General features: G+C 46.6%; 1 protein-coding gene across 9 annotated transcripts in view; it reads left to right on the top strand.

Moving 5' to 3' along the window:
- The window catches only part of RWDD3 (RWD domain containing 3), a 39,342-nt gene that overhangs the window by 8,111 nt on the left and 5,399 nt on the right, over positions 1-25,832 (top strand). The window contains exons 2-5 of one of the 9 annotated variants that reach the window (XR_013230128.1): positions 12,225-12,712; positions 20,878-21,068; positions 22,218-22,276; positions 22,858-24,787. Coding sequence is in view for 8 of the 9 variants with exons in the window: in XM_077332959.1 (XP_077189074.1) it covers positions 12,225-12,712; positions 18,553-18,668; positions 18,772-18,886 (719 nt within the window). In the remaining variant the exon portion in view is untranslated. The other 8 variants (XM_077332964.1, XM_077332960.1, XM_077332959.1 and 5 more) reach the window with 8 other exon arrangements.

Below are 25,832 nucleotides of genomic sequence, written 5' to 3' on the forward strand. Positions count from 1 at the left end.
CCCCAGGAGGCTAGCATCCCTTTATGAGGGACAGAAGGTCTTGGTTACATGTGAAATAGCCATCAGTGTTCATGTTTAGTGTTTATCAAAATATGCTCCAGAAGAGGCTTCCATAACTTTTTGTCTTTATTTCTTTTTGGGGACCTCTGGGGAATTGCTAGGGAAAAGGAGGGATAAGTAGTAGGGAAATTCTATTACCATAGTGCTCAGGTTTGGGGTTGGGGTAGTAATTTCAGAGGCTTCTAGTATGGCACAGGAAGCAGAGGCAATTCCTTTCCCAAAGTGTATGAGGGCGTTTGGAAATAAATTGGCATGCAGGCCAAATTGATTTTGGTGATAGTCTCTGAAACAGACACTTCTGAGACCCATGACTTTAATGAAGGGCTTTGTCCTCTGTACAAAAGAGGAACTGAAGGGATTATTCATAGGAACACTTGTGCTTATTTTCAGTCTACACTGACCTCGTAGCAAAACAATCATGAGTGTTTTTATATGTCCCTGGCTCCTGCTTGACCATGTTGTGGACCCCTGAGATCTGGGTGTGATTGCTTTTTCCACCTCCGCATTCTGTTTGGGCATTTTGTCAGGGTGCTTGAAACAAAGTGTCTCTGTGAATTGATCTTCTTGATTCTTTCAGACACTTCACAGTAAGACAAGGCAAACTGTAACTAGACAACATGGATTATTGTTCTGAATTATGCGTTTCAGGAATATGCATGGATATTTTGCCTCTTTGGTTTTGAATCTTGTGAGCCTTTTCATTTGTGATCTTGCTGTTGCGAGCTATTTTTGTTCTGGTGCAAAGCAGGAAACTGATTAATGAGAAATGATCTTGGGATTGGGACAGGACAACACCTTAGTTTATAAAGAGATCTATTCATGTGACTTTATTGACTTTTTATTTAAAAAATGTGACAATTTGTTTTTAAAAATCTGATAATTTATGCCTGATTGTTGCTGTGTTGCAGAAGATATGCCATTTAAAGTATACTTAATAGCTTACTTTACCACAGCAACATTTTGATTTCTAAGGACAGCCAACTTCTGGGGAAACTAGGATTCCTGTTTGGATTTCTCATCTCGGGCACCAAGAAACCTCGAGTTGTCACTAACATTTTTGCTCTTTTCTGAGATTCCTTATACATAACACCTGTAAAGGAATCTTTCTGTAGTGTTCTCAGGTGACATATGTTATGCTACTTCCTTACATTCCTTAGCATTTTGTACTTATTTTCACTGCCACCAAAGGGTCTCACCTTAGAATTCTTAGTTGGACCTAAAGAACAGGATGACTTAGTTATAAGTGGTACAATGACAGGATGGTCAGTGTGTGCGGGTGGCTGTGAGGCAAAAGGGGATCCTTTACTCTAAATAAAACAGTTGTTTTCTCTTAAACATAAATACAGATCATTTAGAAGTAAAGCAGCACAATGATTTCAGGCAAGATAAGTGTAATAGTTTCAGATAGGTACAGCTTCTTTCTCTGAAGTTCCTTAAATGGACTTAGCCACAAAGGTTTCTTTACTCACTTGACACTTGGACTAAACTTCTACAAAGAACACATATTTCTCTCACACTCCACAGTACCTCTCTCAATTCTCTTCCTTCCAAATTTTTACACATCCTGAACTCAACTCTTGTGCTGCAGACCAGTCTACTGCACCTCCAAGGGTAGAGCTACTGTGCTCTACTTCAAACACTAACCAGACCCTCAGTTTTTACTCTACATTTTAACCCACAGCAATATATATATTAAATCACAGAAATAAAAACCCTACCAAATATTTACCTAGAAAAATACCAAAGACACAATGAAGCTTTGATGAGGTGAGTGGTTGTGGCGATATAGACTTTGTGTATATTGCAGTGTGGGAGGACTGCACAGTTTGCTGCCACTGAGTTGGGATAGTTTGTTAATATAGCCCTTCCAAGGGGCACAAAATGAGTTGAGACATTTATTTGCAGAAAGTTCAGAAGCTGTTTATTAAAGTCCACAGAGAGCACAAGTCACTTTATGAAAGCTAGGCATAGCTGAGTACGAGTTGTTAAGGGTTCATGTAGACAATCCTCCCCCCCCCCCCATTCACACATTTTGCGTGCCAAAACACTTTCCCACAGAACACAGTTCCTTATCTTCAAGGTAAATACAGAGCAGAGAATTGACACATTAGTGCCAATGAGCTGGTACAATCATTTGGCCTTCAGACAAAACAGACAAGAGGGTACAGATAGCACTACAAAGAAGCAGAACTTCTGAGAACCAAAATTGACGGCAGGAAGGGAAAAGTGGCTAACAGCTACCGGAAAAGGAAAGTAAGGGTCCCCAGTAGAAGTAAGCATATAGCCAGGGGCAGGGGCTGTATGACAATCAATCTCCCAAGGAATATATTGCAAAAAGGTAAACTTGGAAATGTCCACATTCTGTGACTGTTTCCATAGCAGCCATTTGGTAATCAGCTATGCCCTTCATGGCAACCATTTTTGATGGTGCCCATTACCCATCCTCAAAATCAAAAAATACCCACAGGTTCAATAAGTTTGAAAACCTTTGATCTGAATTGACTGCTTGTCCAGTGCCTGTGTTGGCCTTGTCAAATAGTCTTTTGAGCAAAAATGATCACTATAAAATGAAACTTTAACAAGGCAAATGGTTATCTCATGTTCCCATCAAAAGTTCTATTTTCTTTTTCATACAAAAATGTACTTGTAGGCATTGCTGCTGAGGTGCTCTCTTCTGATTTTTGCCTTCACAGCTCTCTTCTGCTGCACACAGAAAAATGCAGGATTAGCTCTTCCTTGGTCATTCCAGAAACAGTAATATTGGCATATTCTGTGTTCATCATGCTTGATGCAATATACGGGATCTCTGGTGTAAGGGGATGCTACAAATTCATTTGGACAAATTATTCTGCTGTGAAAGTTGTACTTAAGTATACTAGAAATGAAGAGTCATTGTGAAGTTGTACAACAAGCAGTTTCTGTTTTTAAGAGGCTGGACTGGATCCTGGTGACACAATGTGTTTGTTCTTTATCTGTGTGGCGTATATGATTCTAATACTTGAATTCTAATACTTGAAATATGATTCTAATACCACTAGGCTTGCCTCTGTGAAGGAGTGTAGTACCCTTGTGTGGTAGCCAAAGGTAAATAGATGCACCGTGGAATTTGGAAACAAAACTTTGCCTCTGCTGTCTTGTTAGCAGTACTCTAAGTTGTCTGAACCATTTCAGCTTACCTTGTTCATTAAACAGGCTTTGCCTCTGTTGTTGTACAGAGGGCAGCAAAGGTAGCACATCAGTGTCAGCTGTGAGGAGGGGAAATCAGGCATAATTCCGTTGCCCAACATGTGAAGGGAGAGTAAAACTTGGGAGGTAGAGAAGAGACAAGCCACTTCAAAAGAACTCATCTGAAACTCAGGATTGTTCTGCTGCACCTTTCAAAACTGTCTCTCCCTGCCCCTGTAGAATGAATCAAGTTGACATTTTAGCAACTTTTTGAAGAAAAGGGGTGAAATGGCTGGAACATATCAAAGAGCTGATAGAGTGAAGATCTGAAAAAGAGCAGCTTTCATCTCACACCCTAATCTTTCCCCCCCATTGTAGTAGAAGTGGGTGCGATCTTTGTCCCTTTTTAGTTTAGTGAAAGGGCAGTTATTGTTTTAACCATATGACTATCAGAAGAGAGCACAGAATAGAATTTATGTGCCATAACTCCTTTCTTTCTCTTTATATTATGTGGCTTCTTAGATAATCACAACAGTAGAGTTTCCATTATTATAGTAATCTGTTCAACAAACCTGTAAAGTAGGACATTAGCAGAAGATGCTGTAATGACCAGGAGAGAGTGTGATGACTTTAAAGGCTTATATATTGCAAGGTACTCTGGGGAGGGTGCTGGCAAATATGCCCACAGAGATGCATTGCATCTTGCCTGAAAGAAGCGGTTTCGTGCTTGGGTGGGGAAATTTGTGGCCTTTCTACAACACGGGTCCCAACTGGGCCACTTCCTTTTTAAGCCATGGCAGCAAATAGCAGCCATTGGTTTATTTGTGGGTACTTACATTTGATTTTTCGTAACAAAAATTTCCCATAATGAGGAATAACACTTCGACTAAATGATCAATAAAATCAGCCAACTAAAACTAAATGGGACAGAGAGGAGCCAGAATTATTCTGCCACCAGTAATGACTGCCTCCAGAACATGTTAGCGGAGCTGGTGTTAGGGGTGGGTGTTGCTGGGCAGCTGCTGAGGCTCAAGAATCCCAGAAGGGCCCATCCCTTCCCCGCATCCTGCTGCAGGACAGCAGCAGAAGCCCCTGTAAATGGCCTGATTGTAGGGCAATGGCAGGACAGCCGTCTTCAGGACAGTTCCTTTCTGCACTAGAATGTGGAATAGCAGCTGCTACCATTTACCGAGCCTCAGGATCCCCCAGAATTATTTATTTGATTTTATACCACCCATCCCAATAGACTGGCTCATCTCCAGATGCTTTGAAGGGTGGAGTCTGGCATTATACCCCACTGGGGTCCCAGTCCTCCCCAGGCCCAATCCCCAAATCTCTAGGAGTTTCTTAATTTGGGTCTAGTGACCCTGCCCTCCCATCCCCCATCAGTAGCCAGAGGGGACCTGGCAACCCTCAGTGAACAGAAATAAGCTGCTAGGTCTGATGTAAATCAAATGGGATCAAGTTACCCAGAGGTTGCTTTCAGGCCTATGGTTGCCATCCTCTAGGTGGGACCTGGAAACATCCCAGAATTACAACTGAACAGACAACAGAGACCTGTCTCTCTGGAGAAAATGACTGCTTTGGGGGGTGGACTCCGGCATTATATTCAGCTGAGGCCTCTCCCCGCCCAGACCCTGCCTTCTTTGGATCCTACCCCACAATTTCCAGGACTTTTCCAACCTGGCAACCTTAGCCAGGCCTCATCCTAAAGAGTCCTATCCCCAAGGAGAAAATAGGCCTGGAAAGGGCCCGGCCTTCTCCTTCTGCCTTTTATTGACAGAACCCTGCCTGGAATTCTGTGATTGTCTATCAACAGACACTGAGGAAATCAATTGCTTAAAGCAAAAGGTGCGCCTTTTATCTTTTTCAGATTGAAGCTGCCAATTTTTTTTTTAAGATTTCACATTTTTCTGCAAACCTAGGATGCTTTCCAAGATTGTAGAAAGATTTGTCTTGCCTGTTCACATCTCCTGTCACTGGCTTGCAGTGACTATAATACCCTGACTATAATAATATAAAATAGGGGACCTGGATTTGCCCTCCATTTTCATTGTACTTTTAGGTGGTTTGTTCAGAATTCTGTTTTTACTTCATATATGGTTCTTCTTATGCCCGTCCAGTGTTGTTCTGGTTGACTGGGTATGCTATAGGAGCAAGCAGTTAAAAATAATATCATAATACTTCAGCATTTACACTTTGTTTTTAAATATTAAGAGTGCTTCACACATATTTATCTTTATTTATCAAAAAATTACATTCTGCATTTTAAATGTTTCCAGGGTTTTTGTCACACCATTTCAGTCATTATTCAACTAAATGAGAGAGCCAGTTTGGTGTAGTGGTTAGGAGTGCGGACTTCTAATCCGGCGAGCCGGGTTCAATTCTGTGCTCTCCCACATGCAGCCAGCTGGGTGACCTTGGGCTTGTCATAGCACTGATAAAGCTGTTCTGACTGAGCAGTGATATCAGGGCTCTCTCAGCCTCACCCACCTCACCGCTTTGAGCCTCCTTCGGGTAGAGAAAAGCGGCATATAAGAACCAACTTCTTCCTCTTCTTCTTCTTCTATTTTTTTTAAAAGGTCAGTTTCATTGTCCTCATTGTTATCTATGGGAATGTCGGGAACCCGCTTGCTAACTGAAAAAACAGGGTGCCCCTTTGAAGAAAACGTCACGCCAGGCCGGGTGAACGATACAACAGGAACAAGCTTTATTTCAGCAACGTGGAGTCCGCTGGTATGGAGTAAGAGCTTCCACCGAACTCCAGGTGGAAGCTCCCTTTTATACAAAACCCACCTCCTTAGGCTGTATTGCCCCACCCAGTACTTGCGGAGGGAACATGCTGATACAATCATGACTCATGCACATATGCGGGGTTTTCCGGGGTTCCTGATGGCCCATTTTCCTGGAACAAAGGGCCATCTCCGGGCCCTTGTCAAAAGGTGGAGGGGGACATTGAGGTTCTTTAGCGGCCATTGCCACCTCAACGATCGGGTGGGGCGCCCAGCTGCCGGCTTGCCTATGATCACCATGCCCTACCTCCGTGATCGCGGGCGCCTCTGATGGCGGGGTTCGGTCCCGTTCCCAAGCCACCAAGGACCGAACCACGACATTCTGCCCCCCCAAAGGTCCATTCTCCAACCCCCCGGGACGGCCAGGATACTGCTTGTGGAAACGTTCAGTGAGTCGGGGCGCAAGGACGTCCGCTGCCCAGACCCATTCCCGGTCCCCCAAAGCGAAGTCCTTCCATTCCACGAGGTACTGCAACTTCCCCCTGTGGAGTCTAGAGTCCAGGATATCCGCCACCTCGTGGTGCTCCCCCCCCGGCAGGACCTCGGGCGCTGGCGGGGAAAACACGGGGTGCCAAACGTCACCGTCCGGAGTTTTTTTTAGAAGGCTCACGTGAAAGACGGGATGGATGTGCCGGAGGTTCTTGGGGAGCTTGAGCTTGACCGAAACTTCGTTGATCGGGGCCAAGACCTCGAAAGGCCCCAAAAACCGAGGGCCTAGCTTCTTGCTGGGCAAATTCAACCGTAGGTTCCGGGTGGAAAGGTAAACTCGATCCCCCGGTCGGATCTCCTCAGCTGGTCGTCTCTTCCGGTCGGCGTCCTCTTTCTGCGCTGCCTTGACTTTGTGGAGCTGCTCCTGCAGCGACTTCCAGCAGCTCCCGGCACGCTTCCCCCACTCGCGAAGGTCGGCCGATTCCCGGGCGGGGACCTCTCCAAGCTCCGGGAAGTGTCTCAGGTCTGTCCCGTAGACGACGGCAAAAGGCGACATCTCCGTGCTGCTGTGGTCTGCGTTGTTGTACGCGAACTCGGCCAGGGGGAGCAGGGGCACCCAGGTGTCTTGATGATAGGAACCGAAACACCGCAAGTACTGCTCCAGTACTTGATTAACCCGCTCGGTCTGCCCGTCCGTCTGGGGGTGGTAAGCGGAGCTCAGCCCTTGCTCGATGTCTAACAGGCGCAGGAAAGCTTGCCAAAACCGGGACACGAATTGTGAGCCCCGATCGGAAATCACCTTGTCCGGCAGCCCGTGCAGTCGGAACACGTGATCCAGGAACATCCGAGCCAACTGTGAAGCACTGGGGACACTGGCGCAAGGAATGAAATGGGCCTGTTTGGAAAATAGATCTACCACCACCCAGATCACCGTTTTCCCCTTGCTGGGAGGCAAGTCTGTTATAAAGTCCATGGAGATCACTGACCACGGCCGGGTCGGGACCTCGAGCGGGTGCAGCAGACCTTTCGGCTTGCCAACCCCCGGCTTGCAGGTCAGGCAGACAGGACAACCACTGACGTAAGCTTTTGTGTCCCGCCGCAGACTGGGCCACCAAAACCGCCGCCGGGCCAACTTCCAGGATTTTACGAAACCGAAGTGCCCGGCGGTCTTAGCATCGTGGCAGAGGCTGAGGGCTTCCCGTCGTAGCCCTTCCGGGACGTAGACAGCCTCCCCCCTCCGCCAGAGACCGGAGTCCAAAATCAAAGAGTCCCGGAGCTCAGCCAGCTCCTCGTCTGTCCCGTAGGCTGCCACTAGGCGGTCTCGGAGCGGGGCGGTCGCCGGGTCGGGCTCCCATTCCTCCCTGGCCCGACGCCTAGTGACGACCCCCCGTCCCAGCTGCTCCTCACCAAACACGGACCTGGTGCAGGGAGCGTACCCCTCCCCATAATGCGGCAGACGGGAGAGGGCGTCCGCGAGGAAATTCTCTTTGCCGGGGATGTGACCAAGCTTGAAATTGTACCGCGAAAAGAACTCCGCCCACCTCATCTGCTTGGCGTTCAGGGATCGCGGTTGCCGGAGCGCCTCCAGATTCTTGTGATCTGTCCAGACCTCGAACGGCTCCTCTGTTTCCTCCAGCCAATGCCGCCATTCGGTGAGGGCGAACTTAATCGCAAACGCCTCCTTCTCCCAGGTAGACCAGTTCCGCTCCGTTTCGGCGAATTTTCGTGAGAGGTAGGCCGCCGGCCTCAGCTGTCCCGCCTTGTCTCGCTGCAGGAGAACCGCCCCGGCTGCTGCGTCGCTGGCGTCGACTTGTACCACCATCGGCTGGGTTGGGTCGACGTGCAGTAGCGTGGGCTCAGACGCGAAAGCTTGCTTGAGGGCCAGGAACGCTGCCTCCGATTTCTCATTCCAGCCGAGCGCTGCGCTGGGCCGCGTGGCGCGAGGACCTCTCCCCTTGGTACCTAGCAAGTCCGTGAGGGGAGCCACTACGGAGGAGTATCTGGGGATGAAGCCTCTAAAAAAGTTAGCAAACCCCAGGAAGCTTTGTAGCTGTTTCCGGGTGCGGGGCCTTTCCCAGGCCAGCACCGCCTGCACCTTCTCGGGGTCCATAGCTATGCCCTGGGCTGAGATGCGGTAGCCCAAATAGTCCAGGGAGGGACGGTGGAATTCGCACTTAGCCAGCTTCACGTATAGGTGGTTTGCCAGCAGGCGCTTTAACACCTCCCTCACCAGGGTCACGTGCTCTTGGGGATCTTGGCTGTAGATCAGGACGTCATCCAAATAAACCACCACCCCCTGAAACAGAAGGTCCTGCAACACCTCATTAATTAGACTCATGAAAACCCCAGGTGCCCCGCTTAAACCGAACGGCATCACTTTAAATTCGAATTGTCCCAATTGACAGTTAAACGCTGTTTTCCACTCATCCCCCTCCCGGATGCGTACCCGGTAGTACGCCTCCCTTAGGTCCAGCTTAGTGAACAGAGTCCCTTTGCCCAGCCGGGCCAGCAAATCCGGGATCAGCGGGAGGGGGTAAGCGTTCCCCGCTGCGATGGCGTTGAGGCCCCGGTAGTCCTGGCACAGCCGTCGGGACCCCTCCTTTTTCCGGACGAACAAGACTGGAGCTCCCATGGGACTGGAAGCGGGCCGGATGAAACCTCGGGCCAGATTTTTACCCAAAAACTCCCGGAGGTCCTTGAGCTCACCCTCACTCATCTTGTAGATGCGCCCTTTGGGTAGTACCGCCCCCTCTGGGATGTTGATAGCGCAGTCCGTGCGGCGGTGTGGGGGTAGCTCGTCCGCTTCCCGCTCGCTGAAAACGGCTGCGAGGTCTCGGTACTCTGGCGGGACCTCGGGCTCTGGTTTCTCCTGCTGCGCCGCCGCCGCTCCCCTGGGACGCGCCGCCGTCCTCTTGTGGCTGGAATTCTCGTGGGGGACCCGATGCCGTGCACCCACCGTCAAGTCGAACTTCAGGGTCCCCGCCCGCCAGTCCACCACGGGGTTGTGTTCCTTCAGCCAATCCAGGCCCAACACCGCCCGATATCCCGCTACGGGGACCTGGATCAGCCACCGCAGCTCTTGGTGGTCCCCTATGTGGATGGCGATAGGACCCACCTCCTCCCCGAAAGGTCCCCCCTGAATCGGGCTGCCGTCCATCTGGACGAAAACCAGGGGAACCTTCCGAATGCGCTTCGGTAGCCCCAAAGCCCGGGCTATCTGGGGGTGGACCATGCTGTGGTCGCATCCAGAGTCCAAAAGAGCCTCCCCCACCCAACTTAGTCCGTTCTCCGGGTTCCGGAGCTCTAAAATTACCACGTTCGGAGGTCGCGCCTCATGCTGTAGGGGTTTTCCCTCGCACCGCGGGACCTGCTGCCCGGCGCCGTCTACAGCAGGTCCTGGCCGTTTCCCGTCGCCTGGGCGCTTCCCGGTTCGTTGCGGAGGTCCTCCGCCCGGCGTGCCTGCTGGGGGCGTGTCGCACCTCCCCCCTGGGAGAGCCCGCGGTCCTCCCCCCCTTGCCGTTGGCACGCTGCTGCGAAATGTCCTGACCCCCCGCATTTCAGGCACAGACCTTCCCGGCGTCTCCTTTCCCGCTCGGGGTTCGGGGGTCGTTTGGGGCGAGAGTTGTCGGGGCCTGGTCTCGGCGCCTCGGCTGACCCGCCTTTGGCCTCCCGGGGGGGTGCGGCGGCCCAACCCAGGCTGGCTTCCAGCTTGGCGACCACAAAACACCACCCCTCCAGTGTAGACAGATCTTCTTCCGTCCCCTTGATCACGGCCCATTCCCTGAGCTTCGGGTTAAGGCCCTCCCGGAAGTACTCGATTTGGGTCTCCTCGTTCCAGGAGAACACCTTGCCTGCTTCCCTCCGGAAAATGTCTATATAGTCCATAACCCCCCTAGTACCCTGTCGAAGTCCCTTGATCCGACTCTTTGCCTTGTCCTCAGCCTGGGGGTCCTGGAATCGTCGGCGGAGCGCGACCACGAAGTCCTGCAGGTCCCGAGTTGCCGGGTCGCCGCGCTCGGCCAACCCTAGGTACCACTGACCCGCCTTGCCCTGGAGACACGAGGCCACCCCCCAGACCAAGTCCTCGGAGTCCTCATACCGGTCTCCATACCTCCGGGCATGCGTCAGCGCGTGGAGGAGGAACTGCGGGAGGTCGTCCGGCGTCCCGTCGAAACGCGCCTTAAGCTCTGGGGGGGAACGTTTTGGAGAGTAGTCCGACCCCCTCCGGATCCGGGATTCTCGGCGTCCGCCGTCTCGTCCTGCTCCGCTCCACCGGCTACCAACTTGCCCAACGACGCCGTGCCGCTCCCTGCCTTGCACGTCGCTCCTGCGTTGGTCCGGCTCTCGCCGCCCCGTCGGCTCACCCGCTCCCCCGAGATCCTCTGCTATCTCGCCTCTCCGCTGGCCGTCTCGCCTACTCGGGACTGAAAACTGCTCCGGGTCGGGGTCCGGGGCCCGCTCACCAGTCCCGGGCTCGTCCTCGTCGCTGGAGACGTCCTCACTCGACGCGATCCCCTCCGCCGTTGTATTACCAGTCCCTCCGGGCCCGGCCCGAGCTTTCTCACGGGCTTCAGCTGCCTGCAAGCGCCTGGCCAAGTCCGCCATGGCCCGCCGCAGGTCCTCTAGGGATTCCTCAGGTCCTACCGGGCGAAGCGCCTGCCTCAGCTGGGTGTCCCAGGTTGGGGCCAACCCCCCAGACCTCGGCGCGCTCCCCGCCGTGCTTGGGAAACCCATGGCCCGGCGCCTTCCCTTGGCCGCCGCTGCCGAGGGTCTCGGGGTCCCGGACAGCTGCTCCTGGCCCCCCGATTTTCGGAGGAAATCTCCCGGGGACATTAAACTCATGTTCCCGGGGTTCGTGGGGGTCGAGACCGCCCCGTTGCTTGAAAACGCCATCTCTGGATCCGTCCCGATAAGCGCTCGGATGCGATGCCGACCCTGGAGTTCGGTGGGAAGCTCTTACGATGTCGGGAACCCGCTTGCTAACTGAAAAAACAGGGTGCCCCTTTGAAGAAAACGTCACGCCAGGCCGGGTGAACGATACAACAGGAACAAGCTTTATTTCAGCAACGTGGAGTCCGCTGGTATGGAGTAAGAGCTTCCACCGAACTCCAGGTGGAAGCTCCCTTTTATACAAAACCCACCTCCTTAGGCTGTATTGCCCCACCCAGTACTTGCGGAGGGAACATGCTGATACAATCATGACTCATGCACATATGCGGGGTTTTCCGGGGTTCCTGATGGCCCATTTTCCTGGAACAAAGGGCCATCTCCGGGCCCTTGTCAAAAGGTGGAGGGGGACATTGAGGTTCTTTAGCGGCCATTGCCACCTCAACGATCGGGTGGGGCGCCCAGCTGCCGGCTTGCCTATGATCACCATGCCCTACCTCCGTGATCGCGGGCGCCTCTGATGGCGGGGTTCGGTCCCGTTCCCAAGCCACCAAGGACCGAACCACGACAGGGAAGATGAAGATGAGAGAGTAGCCAGCCAACTAAAACCACCTAGTGAGTTCATGGCAGAGATGAGAGGTGAATAGGGGACTTCTTGGTACACAGCTCAGCCATTGCAGTCTATTTTGTGTCATATGTGTGAATGTTATACTCTGGTATCACTGCTGAATTCAAAACAGTCTTGCAATAAGTAGCCCTTAATTGTCTGGAGAATTGTATGAAATATTGATATATGCCATTGAAGTATTTCAACAAAGACCAAATAAAACATACTGATGCTATGAGTTTAAATTAATGTTCATTTAATGATTACTTCTGGATACTTTTCAGAGACGGAAGGAATCTCATTTCGGATTCAGACCAGTGTGAAAGGACCTTTGGAGACAGATGTATTGTTGAAGCTGCTGTTTTCTTTACCAGTCAGTTACCCATCAACCTTGCCGAATATCTCTGTCTACTCTGAGCAGCTTACAAGGACACAGTGTATGGCGGTGAAAGAAAGATTACTTGAAGAAGCGAAGAGACATTTTTCACAACCCATGGTACATGAGCTGATTCTCTGGATACAAGAGAATCTGAAGTACATTGTTGAGCAAGACGAAACTTCAGCCTGCAGTGCGAGAAGTACTCTATCAACTAAGGCAACTACGGACAATGGTGTATCGACTGTCCTTTTGCATTTAGATCACATGAGAGCTAAAGAAAAATATGTCAAAACAGTGGGAAAATGGTGTGCAGATCTAAGGATCACTGGAAGAGTGATGTTCATGGGCAAGATGATTTTTATTCTTCTTCAAGGAGACAAGAGCAGCATTAAGGTGCAAACGATGCTGTCTGTTGTTGGCAGGGCAGTATGATATATCCCTATAGGCTCTGCAGGGGTTTTTTTTTGGGGGGGGGGTAATACTACCTGGCTAAAGAGCAATAGTGCTTATTTGTCTCTGACCATGAAAAATGAGGCATGTCTTTCCATCTAAGTGGGGGGTGGGGGAGATGGTGCAACAGTAAATTTGCCTCTGTGTAAACTCCTGAACTGAGCGTGGCCTGATCATGGCTGTGGCTGGCAGAAGTAGAGGAGGAGCGTTTTCCTCTCCCTTATTCTCCTTCAGAAATCTTTCTATGTTTAGAAGAAAACTCAATACTATATGTATAGGACCCTGGGCAGCAACTCAGTTCAGTATCTGGCCACTGCTAAAATTAGTTATTGACCAGGACCCTATAAATACAGTGCTAAAGACAGCTGTCAGAGACATATGCTTACTTTCCCATGAGTTTTCTGATATCACCTGGACCCTTACCTCAGTTGAAAAGCCAGCAATGTAAACTTGTCCACCTATTCATTCCTATGCACAACCAGAAACAAGTATGATTTCCTTCCTTCCTTCCTTCCTTCCTTCCTTCCTTCCTTCCTTCCTTCCTTCCTTCCTTCCTTCCTTCCTTCCTTCCTTCCTTCCTTCCTTCCTTCCTTCCTTCCTTCCTTCCTTCCTTCTACTCCAAGTCATGTTGTGATAGGCCATTTCTTGGAACTGACGGGGAGCCCACTCAGCCTCTTATGTTTTTGGGGAACCAGGTTTGTTTAGAACTGTAAACCTTTTCTTCAGTTACAAAATGTTATTAGGGCAGTGTGCGCAAAGGCTTCATGTTTGCTGCCGTAGGTTTTGTGGCGAGCAAGTCAAACACGGAGATCAACGAGGTCAGGAGTTATATGTAAGTGACGCACAAGATTTATTTATTTACAGGTTATTTTTAAAGAACAGATCAGCAGCACAGGTCTCCAGACGGTTAAGGAGAAATCTGACTGAGGCACGTACATTTAAGCTAGTTATGGCTTCAGAGTGTGGGCTGAGTTGTCTTTAATACTTGCAGGTACAAACAGGTTTTGACTGCCTAGCTGTGAGGTTGGATCTTCTCTCACACACAGGATTCTGCCCACATCAGCCTGTTCTGTGTGACGTCAGATTAAATAGTTCAAGGCTTGCTTATCACCAGAGACACACCTAACAACTAAGATCTTCTACCAAAGGTAGAGGTAAACCACACTGCCACACTACATGGCAGAGCTACCCTTCAAACTGCTCTTTCCCTCAGGTTTCCGTCCAGTGGTCCATCCGCCCTCCAAAAGGTGGTTGGATGGAGAAGCAGCATGTGCATAGAGTCAGCTGAGTGGACATTTTTCTCTTCAGGACAGCCTCCTGTCTATCACCCAGGTACATAGGGCTTTCCTTCCAGGTGCTGGTTTTCAGCATTGCATAGATCATATTCTGTGCTGCTCAACGGATTCCTTATCCAATGAGATCCACTTATGGAGCAGACCTTGTAGACTAGGAATTTTCTGCTTCCCCATTCTGTTGTAGCCTAGTAACCTAGCTTTGTTCTGGGGCCGGTCAGTTACTCTCATGAACAGCATAGGTGACAAAATGGAAGGTGATCTGCAGTGCATAGGTTGCAGATGATTTGGCTGAAATTGCCACCCACTGTTCCAAAGCTGGAAGTGCCCTTAGTCTTTCAGAACTGCATAATTGGATACAGGCCAGTAGGTATGGAAGCAGGGCCAGCCCAAGGTTTTAATCCTGTCCCATGCGATGAAGACCCCGGCTGTACTCAGGCTGATCTCACAGGGGATGGGATTTTGGTTGCTGGAAGACAAGTCCTCTGTGTTAGGAAACTGGAGGTTTGAGAGTTCTTTTCTTGGATGGGCTAATATTTCCCTGTAAGTGCCAGATTCACATCTTGGGAGTGCTGCTTGACACAGCAGTCATCTTAGGAAACCAGGAGATTGTGTTGGCTTGGAGTGCTTCTGCCAAGCTTTGACTGATGTGTTAGCTGCGTCCATTCCTGGTTCTGTCAGACCTAGGCACACTAAGCCATGCCGTAGTTACATCTAGACTGGATTACTGCAATGTGCTCTACTTAGGGCTACCCGTGAAGAGTAACCAGAAGTTGCAGCTAGTGCAGAATGCTGTAGCTAGACTGCTGGTTGAGCCCATCCGCTGGAAGAATGTGACCCTGATACTACAGTGATTACACTGGCTACTGATCCACTCCTGAGCCCAGTTCAAGTTGTTGGTTTTGCCCTTTAATGCTCTACATAGTTTAGGACTGGGTATCTGAATAACTGCCTTCTCCCTTACATTCCTGCCTGGGAATTAAGATCACTAGGAGAGGCCCTCTGAATTCTCCTACCAATCAAATAAGCTTGTCTGGTGGGCACACAAGGGAGAGCATTTCACTGACAGCTTCACAATTAGGAAACAACCTTTCCAGACAAGTGCCCACTTTTGCTCTTCAGGAAGCAGCAGAAGACAGTTTTATTTAGGAGCCCATTTACTAATTCAGTTTTTATTTAGTCCTAAATGGAAAATTTAAAGGAATTTTGTGGGTTTTTTAAAAAGTAAGAATTGTTCTATTTATATCAGGCTTTCCTAACCAGGGTTTTGTGAAACCTGGCATTTCTTGATGGTCCTGGAATTGTTTCCTGAATGGGTGGCAGTTAATTAGTGTTTAATATATTTTTAAAATTTGTTAAACATTTATCGTGATATGACCATGTATGGCCACGTTGACCCCTCTCCCAATATGGTTAATGATGGGCCTGGAGGGGGTGGGAAGGGGAGGATCCTCAGGTGGGTTAGTACACAACTATGCTTCCCATCTGTATTCTACACCAGTGGTCCCCAACCTTTTTATCACCGGGGACCACTCAACGCCTTTTACTGAGGCCCGGTGTGTGTGTGTGTGGGGGGGTAGTTTACTCCTCTACTCTCAACCACTGCCCTAACGCTCTCTGATCGCTATGGTAATGTCTAAACATCCCTTCAAAATAAGATACAGACACGCCACAACAATGAACATAAGGAACATTTTATTTTCATGAAAATTTTAACTCATGACAATGACAAATCAATGGGAACCCTGAGCTTGTTTCTCTGCAACGAGATAGTCCCATCTGGGAGTGATGGGAGACAATGACACCCGAAGTGTGTTGTAAAGGGCTGGGGGGGGGATGAAATAAAGGGCCGGGGGGGGGGGGAGAAGGCGTCCTTCGGGACCCACCTCCAATTAGTCGAAGGACCACATGTGGTCCGCGGCCCACAGGTTAGGGATCGCTATTCTACACGATCGTGCCACTACTGGGGATTCTCAAAGCCTGAAGAATGATTCAGGGGTTTTTCAGTGGTAATGAAGTTGAGAAAGGCTGATTTATATTGTGAATCTCACTGAATATCACAAGGTTGATAGGCATCTAATAAATGTTTGATATAAAGAAATGGTGCCACCCACCAATCTGAGATCTGGTGATGAGGGAAAGCCCAGCCTAGGTGCCTCGGTGCAGTGCCTTCTATAAGCAACCAGTCTTATGATACTGCGAGAGGTCTGGCTTGGTGACTTCCAACTCTGGGATAGACTGCAGCCCTAGGCCATTCATTGGTTGGGTTTGTCGGTGGAAGGACTGGCTCTGTATGACAGAGTTAGGTAACTTCAGCTCTTCACTCCTAGTAGCCTGTGTTTGGCTAACACAGGGGAGTAAATCAGCTGAGGTACACTAAGTGAGCATTCTGTGATGACTGCTGGTGCTTTCGATATCAGGAAGACTGAGATTATTTCGCATGTCTCTGCTCAGAAGAAAACAGAAGCTACAGTGGAGACATTTGGGGTTGTAAATAAATTGGAATTCCTATTGGAGGTATCTCAGAGCTGATTGCTTGCCTATCATTTGTATAGACCAGAAGGAAGGTGATATTAAAATTTACCAAAGTTTAGGAAGGCTTCCAGTCCAGAGACCTGTGGGGACAAGCAGAAAACAGCTGAATGTTGTTAGTGAGTTGTTATGTGTCAGGCAGAGTAGTGCACAAAAGAGTGGATACATTAAGGAAAACTGTTTCCCTCCCTCCATGCAACCAGGTCCTCAACAGCATTAGATTTGTGCTAGATACCTGTTTGCTGGATTAGCTAAAATGTTTTCCTAAACTAAGGGCAATTCTGCACATCTGCCAATGTTGCTAGATATCCACGGCAGCCTGAACCGCTACAATTTGTAGTGGAATTTTGACATTTTGCACAGTGCAGTTTGTAGTGCATGTACAGATGCATGTACAGATTCATGCATCTGTAGTGCTTTTTTGATAATGCACATGTTTCTGGACTTGCAGGAATTGCAAACAAGGCGCTCTAAATTTGTGGTGCTTCTGCCTGCCTCTGCCCGTCAATCAAACTGAAGAGCCAATGAAATGGCTCCTTTGTGGCTCTGAAATGCCCTTTTCCTTTAAATTTTATTCTTAAAAAATCCAAAAACATACGTGGCAATGAATATATTTTAATTCATTTCTTCTGTGCTTCACATGGAATTGTATTTTGTGGTAATTCCCCCCCCCCCAATTTTGAAAGTTGAAAGTATAAAGTTAAATACCTTTGGCTGAATAAAAAGCATGCTCGTTTGTTCATTGCTTTATATGGTTTGTAGGGGGGGAAAAGGCATTCCCATCTCTCAGAAGCTTGGGGGTGGGAGTGGAGGAGGAACCTTCTTTCTAATACTATTTTGAGAATGCACATGGCTTTTGCTGATGTGTTGCAGGTTGTTCTCAGAAGTCAAGTGCTTTTTAAAGGGGGAATCCACTTTTTACCATTCCCCCCAAGTGCTATAAAAAAAGCAAATGTTGCAGGAGTGTTGCTGGAGAGTTGCAGTTGGTGTAAGACGTCGCGTGTAATGTCAACAATGTAGCATTTACAAATGTTACAATTCAGCTACATTTAAGTTGTGTGGAATGGACCTAAGAATTTTCTATTTAAGAAGTACCAAATTTGAACAGTCTTGTCAACTCATTTTTCATGACTATGAAAGGAACTTTCTATTTCTTTTTAGCTTAGTGTCTCCTTTAACTGTTCCTTTTATCGCTTGAGGAATCATACTATAATAATATTTTCACCACAATTGATGCAAGAAGCCTGATATTTAGCAACTTATCCCATATTACCCATTGAGCTTAGGACTGAGTGGGGATTTGAACCTGGGTCTCCAGACTGGTTCACCCTTTAGTGGGTGTTACAACTCTGTGTGTGTGCGTGTAGGCCTGTCCATTTGGAAATGTTTACTGTGAATAATAGTGCCATGACAGTATAATATCCCATGATGTATGGATGCAGGGTTGAGTTCCCTTCCCCCATAAGCACTTTCTCAGTTCTCCTCCAAATTATGGGTTGGAAGATCAGGAGCGTTGCATCCAGATTGATTCTAAGTCGTTGACAGGTGCAATCACAGTGTTGTGACCATTAAAGTATATTGGAATTCTTCAGTACTTCCAGAATTAATGTGGCAAACAGAGTTGATTAGTTTCCTGCCACAGACATAAAAACTGTTTACAGACACATTTAAAGACACGTATTCGGTCTTCCAGACATTATAAGGAAATCACAATACCTCACTAGTGTTTTGGCAGCAGTAGCATTCATCTATAAAGCATGGAGCTGTTGTCTTCAGCAGAATACCGAAACCTTCAGTAGAATACGGAAGTAGCTGGATTTTAATAGGGATGGTAGTATTTAAGATGGAAGGGTTTAAAAAAACCATTTTTTCATTGTTTTTCAATCAGCAGGTTGCTATGGGCGGCGCTGAATGTTCTGATGTTTTGCTTTTAATTCATTTTTCTTTCTGGGCACCTAGGAATATCTAGTTCTTCAGAAAACTAGCAAAGTAGATGTGGATTCAAGGGGGAAGAAGTGTAAAGAGAAAATGATTAGTGTACTCTTCGAAACAAAAGCACAGGCCGACGACAGAAGGTATAATTTAGTACTGTTTCAGCTATAGAAAAGCAGCTTTGAATTGTTAATTACATTCTGACAGAAGTGGGCATATTCACAAAGCCTCTCTTGTACAACACAGGTTCCAGACGTTTGAAGTCAAAGAGTATTCCACGTTGGATGAGTTACAAAGCGAATTTGAGGCTGTGGGACTGGCAGAACTGTTCACTGAGTTTGTGCTGCCTCAATTGAAATAATTTTGAAGCAAACGCATACACCCGTGACTAAACTGTCACTGAATGTACTGAATGGTTGCTGAGAGAAGATAAAATGAAAGGCTTGGTGGCAAACAGCTCTAAAGCTTCACTGCAGCGAAATGTCAGAAAAAGCCATCTCCTTTGCAAGACACAAAAGATCTCTCACATTCTGAACAGCTGATAGTTTTGACTGTGTGCACTGACAACTTTTGCTGGGAACTGCTGAGTCTGAGCAGTTGATATTTGAGAAATGTAGGTCATAAGTGAAAGATGACGGGGAAATCACCGTGTTCTTGTTGGAGCTGGATTGAACTCTTATCCCTAATTGTCTTGTAATTAAACTATATTTTAAAGAGGTTTGTTTTCAGTGTGGCATTTTTGACTGCTCCTTAGAATGCTACAAGAAAATCTGTTCTCTCTTCATTAAAAAAACAAAACTGAGAATAAATAAAACATTTATTTTCCGAGTCTGGGGCACCCTTAAAGCAGTACAGTTAGCAGAATTTGAACAGTAGAAGATGTCCATATGCACGAGCTTAAATAAATTTGTGGCTTGCTTATTCCATTCTTGAATTGGGAGGACTGAGTTTCTTAAAATTTGAAATCATTTTCCAGATTGTACTCTTTTTACTGCAAACTTAAATGGACTCCGGGGAATGGTAGAGGGCAGGAAGGCCTGGAGGATCATTGTCCATGGGGTCGCGATGGGTCGGACACGACTTCGCACCTAACAACAACAACAACAACAACTCTTTTTAGATTAATTTTCAGCGCTCATCATTATGACTTACTAATATAATATGTATTGGTCCTCTACTTTCAGTCCAGTTTTATATATTTTTGCTGCCATTTCTTTTTCCCTGTCTATATTAGTAAACTCCAGTCTCCAGACTGTTTACTCCAGTCTTCTGCTGCTATTTTGTCCATTACCTGATTCACACAATTGACAATCTATATGTAGCTGTGTATGTAGCTATGTGTTGAAAGGACTGGTATGAAAGTGAAGTCCAGATGGCCAGCTAGCTCTTCTCAGTGATTGTGGCTGCAGTATTTCCAGCATCCAAAGCAATGCACGTCTGCCAACTCAGTACATGTACCATAGAAGAGAAAGCAAGCAAAGTATAGTTTTAGCATGTAAAACTTCCAGTATTATGTCTGGCATAGGTACCTGTAATATCATGCAAAATCATATGTTCTGAACATTTTTCTTTAACTTGCTGATCCACATCACTGGTCTAGGTAATCCAGGGCACATTCTGGCCCCCCAGCATCTGCACCAGGTCTCCATCAGAGATTACTTCCCCCTGTTCTACCTGAGATCCTGGAATTGCTGGCTTTCTACCTGGAATGTTCTGCAGTGTTAAGCATGCTGTGCATTACTGAGTTATTGCTCTTCCTTCATAATGAGATTTAATTGAATGTGAAGAAGATTGCAAAGCTTCTTGTATCAAGGAAGAGCTCTCTCACCCCGAAACGTGTTATGATTTATTCAGCAAAAACTGGCTTGCCATTATTCATCGTATCTGTCTCCAGCATTCATCTATTTTTCCTCTCTCTGCTTTAGTTTTCTCCTGTAACACCATGTACTACGTAGGGGTAAGATATTTCGGTATTCACAGATCAGGGCTAGCCCTTGTGTAAGTGCTATTGATATTAGTGGGGAGGGGTTATTAATTTTGTGGAAAGGCACCAGGAGTATAAATCCAATGGCATCTGTGTAGCTCTGAGCATGCATTTGAAGGTATGTTAAATAGATGTTTAGTACTAAAAGTGTAAGAAGTATTATACAAGATATTCATATTTTTAATTCTAGTGCTAGACAGAGGCTATGTCCTGAGCTGCTTCCACACAAAAGATTTCCCATGTTTTAGCCACCCATGTTTCCAAATGACATTCTCCTGTATTTGTGCATAGACTGTTAGCTTGTCCTTTCTACACACAAGAAATCCGCTGATTTATTTTAAACCTGAATAAAACCATTTCTTGGGCAGGATGCTGTCGGCAGGAGCAGTTTCTTGGGTCTGAAAGAATCAGTACAATTGCAGGACTCTATTAATTTGCCGCTCATTGCAAGGGGCCAATTAATGAAAACAATGAGCCGAACAGAAGAAACAGAAACCTTCCTTTTAGACAGAGGAGAGGAATCATCAGAGACTCTGCAAATAACAGAGTTTTTTTAAAGGTATTGCTTTATTCATATCTAGAATTACTCATGCTCAGTTTTTTTTAAAGAGCCTGCCCTTCCAAGACAATGGGAGAAGAGATCACCAGATGTGACTACAAATACACAGAGTTTTTAAAAATCAAAGTATTGCATTAAATCTATGCAGCCCTTCACTACTCATGCTCTAAATTTAAAAAAAACCCGAACAAATAAAAAAATGATGGATAGAGGTCATCTATGGACACAGCTTTTTTTTTTGGGGGGGGGGCTTCATTGCACATCAGGTGTGATGCCAATAGATAACCCTGGACCGCCTGGAATCTCTACTGTAAGGGCCATTATGAAGAACTAGACTACCATGGAAAACCACGCTGACTGGGAAACAGCCCTGGAGATCCTTGAATTATCTTGAATGTGCTGCTTTCTTTTTTAATGTTGTTGGGCTGATGCTGCTGTTGCAGCACTTACGGAAGGATAGGATAAGTAGAATTAGTTCTCCCATCCCAAGTGGGTGCTTATCATAGTACTGATAGAAACTGCCACCTGTTCAGCAGGAGGCACCACACATTCAGCTCAGCACGCTAGAGGCAACTTTCCTTCTACATAGTACTGTTCCATGTGCACAGGTGGCAACCTGGGTCAGAAAACCTCCTCCAGGGTTTGGATGACCCTCAGTGGATTGGAGTGTAATTTAGTTTCCTGTGTGATGCAAAAAGTCAACCATTCTCAAATGCATAAATACAGTAGTTAAAGTTCTTTTGGAGTTCATCAAGGTTTAATGAGCTTTGTAATTCTTTTAATGGTCTCCGCTTTGAAGCATATGGTAGATGTCATTTTAATCCAGGCAAGCTTATTTAATGGGACAGCACTAAAAATAAAACCCTCTTTATAAGTTTGTATGGGACCGATTATGCACTGGAGGTTTCATGCTGTGCTGCAGGCTGGAGTTTTAGTTGTGTCAGGTTGCCCCACCTCTTCCTGCACCCACATGGGGGAGCATTTGGCCTGGTGTACCTCATCCACCCCCGATTTGGCCTCCTGTGCAGGAGCTGGGGCAGTGAAGTTCCCAGTGCATAAACGGTCTGGTAGACACCTTTAGCATTTCATCGACCGCTTTGTGTTGTTTTGAAATGTCTTTGTGAAATCAAATATTTTTCTGTGTTTCAGATGGGAACATATGCCTATGTGACACTGAAGAAGCTATAATGATAAATGCATAAGAATGGGTAAGGGAAAGCAGGGCACATGCAATAATGCAATAATCACGAGAATGTGGCATCTTAAATGGACCAGGATAAAGCAGTGTTTCCTAAATTGTTGGGATATACAGAACACCATTTGGATGTATGTGGGTACTTTTTACTTTTATACTTCAAAATATCTCTTTGCTGTTTCATCCTTTCATCTGTCTGGATTAACCTAGAGGTCTTTGTTGAAGCCCACAGAGGATAAAATATATCTGGGAGGGTGGAGTGTTTCTACCCCGCTGTCTCTGCTTGTGTCTGAGATGGCTGGTAACTAGATACAGGACTTTTTCTGCATCGGTACCTTGCTTTTGGAGTGCTCTCCATGAGGTTTGCCTGGCAGGCAAAAATATCCTTTTATGTAGGCTTTTAAGTTAGAGTTTAGCTGTTTTGCAGTCTGCTTCTGGTTCATCTACATCATTGTAGGCTGCTCAATGGCTGCTTTATTCTGGTTCTCATAGCTCATTTTAGTCACTTGATTATTGATTATTCTTGTGATTTTTATTGTATTGCGTTTACTTTGTTAGATGGCACAAATTATATTTTTAATTTTTTTAAAACAGCCTCCCATACGGATATTCTCTTGTTGGCAATCACAATTGGAATTAACACTGTCCATTCCATTGCCATAAGACTTTTGTCTGATATTCCAGAAGGCCTCATTTCTGTCATTTCTGACCTGGAAGTTATGGCTGGTACAGAATACAGCTCCTAGGGTCCTCACAGGAACATCTTGGAGACCCCACATCCTGCCAGTCCTGAGGCAGCTGCATTGATTGCCGGTCATGTTCCAGATCAAGTTCAAGTTCTGGTATTGACTTTAAAGGCCTTACATGGTCTGAGCCCTACATACCTGAGGTACTGCTTATCCCCCCTATGCCCCCTGCAGAGCACTTTGCTTTGTGAGTACTAACAAGCTGTTTTTTCTCAGCCCTCATGAAGTACGCCTGGGTTCTCCCAGGGCCAGGGCCTTTTTGGGGGAATGAGTTCCCAGAGAAGCTGAGGCCCGTGCTGGAACTAACACAGTTCTGCAGGGCCTGCAAGACAGAGCTCTTGGTTGGGGCAAGAGCTTGGAAGGTTGCTGGGTCCTCCCTCCCTTCCCTCCCTTTTGGATGATATTCCATCTCAGACATTGCATCCTCCTTTTTTCAGCTGCAGCACGGGGGCCCAGCAAGGAAAAATGTTACACTGTACCGCATTATGAAGGTTTTCAATGTAAACCACCCTGAGCCACAAGGGAGGGCGGTATATAAATATAATCAAATAAATAAAAAAACTAAAATCTGGCTTGGCAATTTTTGGTGCTGTCTTTGTTTATTACTGTTACATTACTGGGGGTTTATATTGTTTTTTAAAAATCATTTTAGCTCATTGTATTTTTTCTTATTATAACTGTAAGCCACCAAGAACAGCAGCCAACAAATCACAAACAAATAAATAAATTTAAGGCCCTGTTAGAATCTGTATTAGAATCTGGAAACTTAAATGGACTCCGGGGAATGGTAGAGGACAGGAAGGCCTGGAGGATCATTGTCCATGGGGTCGCGATGGGTCGGACACGACTTCGCACCTAACAACAACAACAAGAATCTGTATTGTTAGAATCTGTATTGATCTATCCAATCCCTGTTACTATAGATGGCGGTGCTTGAGGTTGATGAAAGTTCTTTCCATCATGACCGGTTCTTAGGACTGGAGTGAGAAAATTCTTTGCCACACACACAAGGTGCTATTCGTACATTAAGTAAAATGATCCCCAACACAAAGATGCTGGGAACCACATTGCGATTGCCTAAAAGAATTTCTTCATTCGCCAGGCAAGAAGTGTTGATTACTTGTTCTAAGGAGCCTGATTATCTGTCAGCTCTAGAGATAATAACAGACGCTTTGTGCATCGATCTTCTATCACCTGCTTAATTTGTTACTCACTGTTCTTAAATTGTCCAAATCAACCTAGCCATTCAGCATAAGCAAATGCCTTGAGTTTTTCTGCTTAATTTGACATATTTTAAAAGAGCATGATGCTCTTCAGACATTTGGAGGGGAACATGAAAGTAGATGTCAACCTGATTCTGTCAAAGCAAATGCTCTTGTCTCTCCGCTGACTTTAAAGAATATGTGGACATCTTGTGTTCAGGCAAATAATTGGCACTTTTAAGAGGTTGTCCTTTATGAGCTAAGATGACAGCTAATGTGCATGTACTATAGGTGTGTTCTGTGGGAAAGATGGGCCAATGCCCTTTGGGTTTACAGGCCAGAAAAAATGGGGAGAATATATTAAAGTATCATCCATTTTGTATCCAAGGTAAGAAGAAGAGCTGATTTTTGTACTTTGCTTTTTTCTACCCAAAGGAGTTTCAAAGTAGCTTACTATTGCTTAACCTTCTTCTACCCACAGTAGACACCCTCTGTGGTAGGTGGAGCTGAGGGAGCTTTGAGACCACTGTGACTGGTCCAAGGTCACCCAACTGGCTGCATGTGGAGAAGTGGTAATCAAGCCTGGTTCTCTAGATTAGAGGCCACAGCTTTTAACAACTGCATCAAGCTGGTTCTTTAAGAGTACACTAATACATTAAGAATCTGAAATGTAAAAATAACTTCATGGTTTCATAGACAGCAAAAGTCACAAACAAAAAAATACTACAGTGCATGAAGTCTGATATATCACTGATAGGCAAAATCACAAAACTCTGTCTCACTTACTTTGGCCGTATCATGCGATCCAACTCAATGGAGAAAGCAAATGTCAGGATTGGTCAGTGGGAAAAAGAAACCAGGATGACAAAGAACACAGTGGTTAGACACGATCAAAATGGACACCGGCCAGAACATTGCACGGCTGAGGGAGGGAGTGTGGGATCAGGGATTATGGTGACAGCTGTGCCATGGGATCACCACGAGTTGGACTCGACTGAATGGTTGACAACAATGCCTTTCCATTCTTATGCCAATAAAGGCACATCGACTCTATTTCATTACAGTATAGGGTTGCGTGTAAAATAACAACTCCAACATTTTTTCATAGCTTGGTACTTACCAGTTAAGTTCCTCCTGAAAGAGAGTGGGGAGGAATCCAAACATACTACCAAAAATGTCATCTCTCCTCCCAACAGCATCCTCAGATCTTTATTCCAAGATGGTCCCTGGAAAATTTGTTCTAGGTTTTGCAGAAATTAGTTGTATCCCCTGCTGGTCACTAAAGACTGAATTAGAACCAGTTGAAGATCTTTATTTTAAAAAATACTGAAGTTACTCTGTTGATATTTAGACATTGTTGTATTTGTTAAAGTAAAGTATCCCCTGTGCAAACACCGAGTCATGTCTGACCCTTGGGGTGACACCGTGTAGTGTTTCCTTGGCAGACTCAATACGGGGTGGTTTGACATTCCCTTCCCCAGTCATTACTGTTTTACCCCCCAGCATTACTTATTTTACTGACCTCGGAAGGATGGAAAGCTGAGTCAACCTTGAGCCAGCTGCTGGGATCGAACTCCCATCCTCATGGTCAGAGCTTCAGATAGCATGTCGGCTGCCGTAC

This window comes from Paroedura picta, chromosome 4 (genome assembly GCF_049243985.1).
Source record: "Paroedura picta isolate Pp20150507F chromosome 4, Ppicta_v3.0, whole genome shotgun sequence".
NCBI lineage: Eukaryota > Metazoa > Chordata > Lepidosauria > Squamata > Gekkonidae > Paroedura > Paroedura picta.